Source organism: Tachysurus vachellii, chromosome 6 (genome assembly GCF_030014155.1).
Source record: "Tachysurus vachellii isolate PV-2020 chromosome 6, HZAU_Pvac_v1, whole genome shotgun sequence".
NCBI classification, from domain to species: Eukaryota; Metazoa; Chordata; class Actinopteri; order Siluriformes; family Bagridae; genus Tachysurus; species Tachysurus vachellii.
The window spans coordinates 28908065-28916958 of record NC_083465.1 but is presented as its reverse complement, the minus strand read 5'-3'; the positions used below and the strand labels follow the sequence as shown (position 1 = coordinate 28916958).

At 39.7% G+C, this 8894-nt stretch overlaps 2 protein-coding genes across 2 annotated transcripts in view; one reads left to right on the top strand and one right to left on the bottom strand.

Moving 5' to 3' along the window:
• Nucleotides 1-8894, bottom strand: part of wdr17 (WD repeat domain 17) — a 139234-nt gene that overhangs the window by 45538 nt on the left and 84802 nt on the right. The window lies entirely within an intron of this gene.
• LOC132846750 (uncharacterized) lies at nucleotides 4071-7075 on the top strand. Its single transcript, XM_060871467.1, has 2 exons — nucleotides 4071-4315; nucleotides 6226-7075. The coding sequence occupies exons 1-2, from the start codon at nucleotides 4138-4140 to the stop codon at nucleotides 6753-6755; spliced, it is 708 nt and encodes a 235-aa protein (XP_060727450.1). The 5' UTR covers nucleotides 4071-4137; the 3' UTR covers nucleotides 6756-7075.

Sequence of the window (8894 nt, the reverse complement as noted above, 5' to 3'; positions counted from 1 at the left end):
ATTGGAAGGTTGTGAGTTTGAATCCCGGGTCCACAAAACTGCCACATGCTGGGCCCCTGAGCAAGGCCCTTAACCCTCAAATGCTCTTTTGTATACACACCATTGTAACAAGATAATCGAATGTTATTTACTTCACATGTCAGTGGTTTAATCATCAGGGGTTTAACCCAGACTATAAGGGGTTAACTCTTTTAAAATAGGAGGGTTGCATCAAAAAGGGTATCCGGCGTAAATCCTGTGCAAACTAAATATGCAGGTTTGCTAACAGTAACAGGAAGTGTACAACATGTGTGCAGTAAATACAGCTGAAATCTGGTTACACCTGAATGACAAAATACTACTAATATTAGAAAATGCTGTACGTATCTAGCAGATACTGATCTAATCTACTCTCATTTATCAGTGAAAAGTAGCTCAATAACATTCACTCACTCACTCATTTTCTACCACTTATCCGAACTACCTCGGGTCACGGGGAGCCTGTGCCTATCTCAGGCGTCATCGGGCATCAAGGCAGGATACACCCTGGACGGAGTGCCAACCCATGGCAGGGGGGCAGCTAGAGCAGGTCAAAAAGAAATAAAGATGTGGGGGTGGCAGATGGACTAGGATGGCAGCTCTTGTGACAGCATTAAAGATACAAGAGTGCCCAACGTTGTCCCAAAGTGCTTATCTACAATGGATCCATGTTCCGGTCTTGGTGAACCTTACAGCATGACCCTCCAGACTCAGATGAATAGTGTAACAGGAATGTATGAGGTCTTCTTGACAACAGCGTTCCTAAGGTATCACAGTGCTGTTGCAACCAGTTCATCACCACCTCAGAGAACATCTTCAAGTAAACAATCCCAAGGATTTGTAAGGATTGGAAAGATTGTTTGAAAGGATTCTAAGCATGGACAATTTGGGAATATTACAGAAGAATGTATTAAAGAATGGACTTTAAGGACTTTTAGATTTATCACACAGTTACCATCAGGAGAATGGCGAGGATTGGACATAGAACGCTGTGACAAAACTACATTGGTTTTATTTGCGAGTTTGATGCCTTGGAAAAACAACCATTATCTGGGGCACCCCACACTAATTATGAGGTGTGAAATCAATGAATAATTATGAATTCAATTGTGAATTATGAATAATTGTGAAATCAATCTAACACATAGGGGGGCACGGTGGCTTAGTGGTTAGCACGTTCGCCTCACACCTCCAGGGTCGGTGTTCGATTCCCGCCTCCGCCTTGTGTGTGTGGAGTTTGCATGTTCTCCCCGTGTCTCGGGGGTTTCCTCCGGGTACTCCGGTTTCCTCCCCCGGTCCAAAGACATGCATGGTAGGTTGATTGGCATCTCTGGAAAATTGTCCCTAGTGTGTGATTGTGTGAGTGAATGAAAGTGTGTGTGTGTGTGCCCTGTGATGGGTTGGCACTCCGTCCAGGGTGTATCCTGCCTTGATGCCCTATGACGCCTGAGATAGGCACAGGCTCCCCGTGACCCGAGGTAGTTCAGATAAGCGGTAGAAGATGAATGAATGAATCTAACACATGTCCACAATAATTTTACAAGAGTAATAGTTTCACACAGGAAAACATGTCACCACAACTCATGATCACTTTTCTATCTTTGTTAATGATAACCACATGATAACACTTGGTCCGATTAAGGTTACTTTACTTTGTGTAATTCCAGAGACAGCTTGGTTCATAGGAAAATATTACTTTCCATATGTTAATTTCACTCTACAGACAATGTATTGAATACAGCAGACAATTAGTCTTTGAGGAAGATGTACCAGAATTTGATTTGGAGTTACCAAAATATATAATAATATGTTATTATAGAATATGTTAATGTCATTATGTCATAATGCAAAGAAAGGATGACCATATTGTCAAAGCTCAACAAGGTTCTTCTAGGAAAAGATAATGTTTTGACTATACAAATGCATGATGATAATTTGGTTATTGCATATTATGATCTGATTTGAGATGTAACTTTCAAAACTGCAGTTTGTGTATGCATCTTTCTCATTCTTTGTCAATGCATGATGTTATGTTGTATGTGTACCATACTGAAATGGCAGATTGCAGATAATTCAATGATCAATCTCAGACGTTCCCGTTGGCTGTGATGGTTTCTGAATGTCTCTGCTCCAAACCCAAGTAATATTTTACATAGAACCAAATTTTAAGAAGAAAACCTGTGATAAGTTTGCCTTATGGAATGGAGCTAAAACCAGTGTGCGTGAGGTGAAGTTTCTATGACGGGTAAGATTCTCTGAGGGCCGAAGGGGAACAACCTAAGGCAGGGCTTCACCGACACTGGGCACCTGCCCAAAATGGGAGGTGTGATCTGTATTAAGGAAGTGATGTGATGCTTCAGGGCCAAAAGCATCAAAGGGGGGACTGTAAGAAATTACAGAAATTGCACCCAAATTCCACTCCAAGGTACACATCTAAAAGAGCTCATTCCTAAAAAGGTTTAAGTATCATAAGGTAATACGTTTAGGACTCTAAACGTATAAAGTTGATTCAATTATAAATATGGGAACGGCAGCAGGACATTAAGCATCACCACGAACAAAGGGTCTACGTGACTGCGATTACCATTTAAAGTGACCACTTGGTTGATAACAATACCAAGCCAAGGTCTATGTGGCCACGATTACCATTTAAAGTGACCACTTGGTTGATAACAATACCAAGCCAAGGTCTATGTGGCCACGATTACCATTTAAAGTGACCACTTGGTTGATAACAACTGTAACAATACCAAGACAAGGTGTACGTGACCATGATTAACATTTAAAGACAATCAGCTAGACAACAAGGTGTAGCCCAGCCATTTGGGAGACATTCAATTCTTACACTCAACACACATTCAAAGCGGAACTTCATTTAAATTACCAAAAGGGGAAACTGTATATAATGCTTGAGCAGGATTTGCTCTGGGTTCTTGTTGACTCCGATGAACCCAAAGTACGTCATGTATTTTGTCACTGCTATGCTGGAATAAACTTCTTGTTCTTCATTAAGATCTTCACCATCATCGTCTTATTTTTACACTACGCATTTTTTATTTCTTACATTACTCTTTTTTAAAGTCTGGTATCAGAGGTTTCTGCCCCTATTATCTGCCCCTAATATCTATTGTGTTCTGCTGTCTGATTGGACTGTACCAAACACAAGGTGGGGGTGGGGGGTAGGTGGAGAGAAGCTAATTTGTCCACTCTGACGTTCTCAGGACTGATCAAAATCTGTTTCCTGCACATAATCAGTAAAAAAAAAAAATCACAATAAATTTGTTCATATTACGCTCTGAATTTCATACAGTCTCCTCTATACAGTCTGTCTCCTCATACAGTCTCCTCTGAAAGTATTGGCACAGCAAGGTCAATTCCTTTGTTTTTGCTTTACACTGAAGACACTTGGATTAGAGATCCAAAGATGAACATGAGATGATAGATCAGAATTCCAGGTTAACTTTTCTGATATTTCTCAGGAACACAGACAAACACAGCTGTAAGAATGCAGGTGAATATGGCCTTTAATTTAGGTCCATACAAAACAAACCCAAATACATAAAAACATGGCAAAAAAAAAAACAAGGGCTCTATGAAGAACTGGGCCAGTGGCAAACAGCCCAGACTGCACAAAAAAAGCAGCACAGACTGCACTAAAACAAGCAGCACAGCCAAGGAAACTAGGAAAGAGACATTCAGTTATGAACTTGAACAGACGCTAACTGGTTCTCTAACAGTCAGGGACAGGATAAGTCCTGTGAAGTCCTACATGGCTTCACGAAGAACAACTTCAGGAATAACTGGAGTTAATAACTTTTTTCGATTTTCCTTTTTTTTGTTGCAGTGTGTAATGTATTACAGCAATGTACTTTGTGTGTGTGTGTGTGTGTGTGTGTGTTGGGGGGGGGGGTTACATCAGTTATTAGACAGTGTCAACGCGAAACAGAAATGTAACCCACACATTTTATAGAGGGACGGCTTAAAGCGGAACTATCAGCAAACAGAGGGAAGTGCTAGGGAGGAGAACCCAAACGCAGGCCAATGTCCAAAAAAGAAGATGGCAGGAATGACTCACAGATCGCGAGGTAGTGACGAGAGATCATCTGGCAACAATCTAGCATGAACAGCGCGTTTAAAAAGCGCTGCCGAGTACAAAAGTCTGGCGACTCGGCAATGACGTCACAAGTGCGCAGCGTGAGTAGGAGGAGTACGGAACAGGAACACAGTATAAGAGGTTGCTGGAAGTTCTGCGCGAATATTATAGTTGAAGACTTCAAGCAACGAAGGAAATATAGAGGTGAGTAAAGTTGTTAATATGTTGTATTTGTATTAAATGCATTACAGAAGTAATGTGTATGTAAATGTGTAACGTTAGATCAGCTAATCTCAACCTGGCCGTTTGTTAGTCTTGCCGTTTGCCGTTTGTTACTCTCACTATCACAACTTCAGTGGTCATATTGAATACACAGCTATGACAATAATAAATATACGCCAACAAAGTGTGACTGAGAACACAAAAAATAAGCTTTTGGTGGAACTTGTGAGATGTAAACCATATTTTATTAACTTATTATTAAATTAACAGATCCATAACTTAGTAATTATAACTTGCAAAAGATCTTCCATGAAGATCATGAACCAAGTATTCGATTCCTCCCACTCACTTGTGTACTTCTGCATCCGCTTTCGTTTCAGCTCTGAAACTTTCAGAGCTGGACACGGGGGTTATCTGGAGATGCCATCGTTTCATATGGATTTTCTGTCACTCTGACTCTGTCAAAAGAACCGGCGAGGCGGCGTCCCGCCCTCCTCTGACTCTTATTGGCCGTGATTCATGGCCCGTAACCCTAAAACAAACCAATCAAACCAACGATGGCAACGAGTATTACCCAATCAGGGGCAGAATAGGACGCGTCTCCACACAATGCGGGTGGGGTGATTTGCATGGGATGCTGTATAATGTGGACCTATGGAAAATACGGGTCATTTTGCCTGTAAATACGGGACGATTCCGTATTTCACAGGACGGGTGGCAACCCTATAAGATCAGCTAATCTCAACCTGGCCGTTTGTTAGTTTGTGCTAATTTGAAAAGGGATGAAATATATGATCAACAAACTCATGGTTCTGAGTGTTTTTACTCAGTAAACGAGTCGTAACATTAAATGTTTAGACATAGTTAGTTACCTAGAAAGTCAGTTATTTTCAGTAAATTAATTAAGCTTCTTGGTCCCCGTTGCTTTTGCTCTATAGTTCTCACCAAAATGAAGAGAAAGAAGGACATCATGTCGTTCTTCCAAAGAAAAGATAAAGTAGGCAGTGAGACAGAGCCAGCAAGAGAGAGCAGAGAGCCGGCAGAGAGAGAGAGAGAGCAGGAAGAGTTGTCCATTGGAAAGACTGAGAGTGAAGGAATAGTAGGGGAAGAGAGGTGATGTGTTTCTCAAAGAAAACTGTATTCTACGATTTGTGTGTTTTTTTGCAAAAACATCAGCAAATTCATCTAGATTTAAGGCCTTTGCCCTCCTTGACTCAATACTTAGAACACCTACATTGCTTAATCTGTCATCTGACATTGTGGACCTGAGATTTAGTGCAGAAAAACTCAGTTCACAAGAAGCAGTACTAACAGGGATTAAAACAGCTATCTTGTATAGTTTAAAAAGCTCAAAGAAAACATCTTTATAAGGTTCAATGAATAATGCCAGCTCTATTACACTGGAGGGTTTCTGCATGCCACTCTGTATCTTCCTTTCTAAAATTCTTCTGAACTGATGTAGTTCATACCCCAAGTCCTCAATATTTGATTCATACATTCTAGCAAATGGAAACAGGGAGTTACTGTGACTCATGCTGAATATGTAATGCAAATGTAAAAAATACATGTCGAATAATTATAAACATGGTATTTTGCCTGTTAATGCCTGCAGTGCAGTGCAGAAAATGATATGACAACAATAAGGTCTAAATGTAACTGGCCCCTCTAACAGTACAACTGGCCCCAGCATTATTGAAAAATATGTGATTTACAATTAACAGGATACATTGCAGCAAAAACAATTAGTGATTCTGACAACAATACCTTAAAATTACACTGTTAACTCAGAGCCTTAATCCAAGAGACTCCTGGATATCATTGTACTAAAAGTGGATTTGTTGACATTTTCTGTTAAAAACCTTTTTTTATGTTTTATTTATAAACCCCTTTAGAAGATCCTGCTATGGCGGAACCAAATACTTTAAATGAATTGAGGGATCTGATGCAGATTGGATTTGGTCGACGTTTTCCAAGACACGGCCTCAAGCTGCTTTACTGGTTTGCTAATAACTGTGTGGATTTTGATGACAACAATATGATGCGCTGGAAGAACGACCGAGCAAGAGGACGTTTTGGTTTCCACCTGTTCATAAACAGAACTGAGGATAACGATGAGAGACTCCTGCCTGTTTTGAACCATGGCTACAACTACTACGAGGTGGGCAATCTGTGCAGACCAGGAGCAGAATATCTGCCATATTACGTTTGGGCAGAGCTCAACAACGACCTTGATGGCGATCAAAGCAACATGGAGCGCATCATATTCAGTGTTGTTGATGAGCGTATTGACAGAGTTTATGTGACTGAGCACATTAATGAGTCAAATTTCAACAGGGAAGCCACCTTCGAAATCAGCAGTGGTCTGATTGCAATTATCAAGCAGCTGACTTTAGAGGAGTTCCTCGAACAAATTGATGATTAATCGTCAAACATTCAATTGAGTGACCACCAGCAAGTGGACCCTCATCTGAATTCTGGAGGTTTAGGACCGGTCGTGGAAGAAGACGATGAAGAATCTGATAACAGTTTTATGAATTATGAACCTAATAACTGCTTCAAATGTATCATACATTAAACTCTGTTATAAATGAGAAATATTTAAACTCAGACAAAGTGTATATGTATTAACCCTCCTGCAGACCACCTGTTGTCTTTTCCTGCATTCCTATACAAATTAGGAGCGCCGCGTCAACTTGACCTTGTCTGTTTTGACTGCTTATAAAAAATGAAGTATATATGATATCCTTTTTTTCTCCTTTTTTTGTCTAACTTTTTTCCAACATATTAACATATATTTTGCAAAATGTTTTGTGATATTTGGTATAATAAACCTCATTAATATTCAAAAATGCCTCATTTTTTAATAAACAAAAAAGAGAAATTTTGAATTATTTTCACTATAGAGGCACAAACGTTAATGCACAATTACAGGCTGGTATATTTCAAAGCCAGGAGATTGTTTCTAAACCATTTTTAATGTCAGTAAATAAAAAAAAACCTGTTTTTCCAGATCAAATTGACTTAAACGCTTATAAATCAAAAATTCTACAATTATCAACATTCTGTGTGATCAGCCATTACAATTTGGGAACATTTTACACTTATGTCTATTTTGCCCACCAGATGCCATCTGATCACCCAAAAACGGGCCACACACACACACACACACACACACCACTCAAAAACATGGAATAATTTCTTGTGAATAAAACTTGCTTTACACTTCTTATGCTTTTTATTATATTTAATTATAAACAATAAACCTCATGAAATTATGACATGGTCTTGAGTAAAATAAGCAGAAATTATTAAAAATTATTTTGGATAACCACTGGCTGGTGTGTCAAACATCCCCAGGTCAAATCTGACTGATGCAACTAAATTCATAAATAAGAGAGAGGAAATAAATATGATTTGAATATGAAAACACGACGTGTGTGTGTGTGTGTGTGTGTGTGTGTGTGTGTGTGTGTGTGTGTGCGTGTGTGTGTGTGTGTGTTTTGCGTGCGTTAGTGGACATTTTATGTGTGCATTTTTGTGTCTGTATGTATGTTCATTGTGCTGAAAAGGGCAAAAGTGTGACCTATTGCCTGGGCTACAAGAAAATGGGCTACAAGAGAAGAATCTGAGGCTACAGTGGACACAGGAACAACAAAACTAGACATTGGCTGGTCTCTACAATAGATTTATAGCTACAGGTAAGTGAAGAGTGAAGTTGGATGTTGGACTGAATGAACCTCCATTACACATTTTTTTCATGTCTTGATGACATTAAAGTTTGGATGGCAGTGAATTTGCTCCATTTTAATGATAACTAGACAGAGGTGATGTTGTTTGGCCCAAGTGGCTCCTGTAAGTCCCCCCCTGTTGACCTGGGTCCTTTGGCATCCTATGTTAGACCTGTGATAACTAATCTAGGCTTTAGAATGGATGTTGATCTTAAATTGGATAGACAAATTAGTGCAGTGGTGAAGTCCAGCTTTTTTTACCTAAGGCGCCTGGCAAAAATAAAACGGGCCATATTTAGGTCCATACATAACAAACCCAAATACATAAAAACACGGCAATAAAAGATCCAGGCCTCTATGAAGAACGGTCATTGGGCCAGTGGCAAACAGCCCAGACAAAAAAAAGCAGCCCAGATTGCACAAAAACAAGTAGCACAGCCGAGGAAACTATGAAAGAGACATTCAGTTATGAACTTGAACAGACGCTAACTTGTTCTCTCCCACAGTCAGAGGCAGGATAAGATTCCTGAGAAGTGAACACTGTGAGGAAGCCAGGAATCTGAGAAATCTGTTATTAGACAGTGTCAACACGAAGCAGAAATATAACCCACACATTTTCTAGAGGGACGGCTTAAAGCGGAACACAGTATAAGAGGTTGCTGGAAGTTCTGCGCGAATATTATAGTTGAAGACTTCAAGCAACGAAGAAAATATAGAGGTGAGTAAAGTTGTTAATATGTTGTATTCGTATTAAATGCATTACAGAAGTAATGTGTATGTAAATGTGTAACGTTAGATCAGCTAATCTCAACCTGGCCGTTTGTTAGTTTGTG

What these genes read in the sequence shown, in the direction of transcription:
- LOC132846750 (XM_060871467.1), top strand. Translation starts at nt 4,138, where the DNA reads ATGAACAGCGCGTTTAAAAAGCGCTGCCGAGTACAAAAGTCTGGCGAC. An exon ending in GCAACGAAGGAAATATAGAG is followed by an intron (nt 4,316 to 6,225) that starts GTGAGTAAAGTT and finishes AAACCCCTTTAG; the next exon opens with AAGATCCTGCTATGGCGGAA.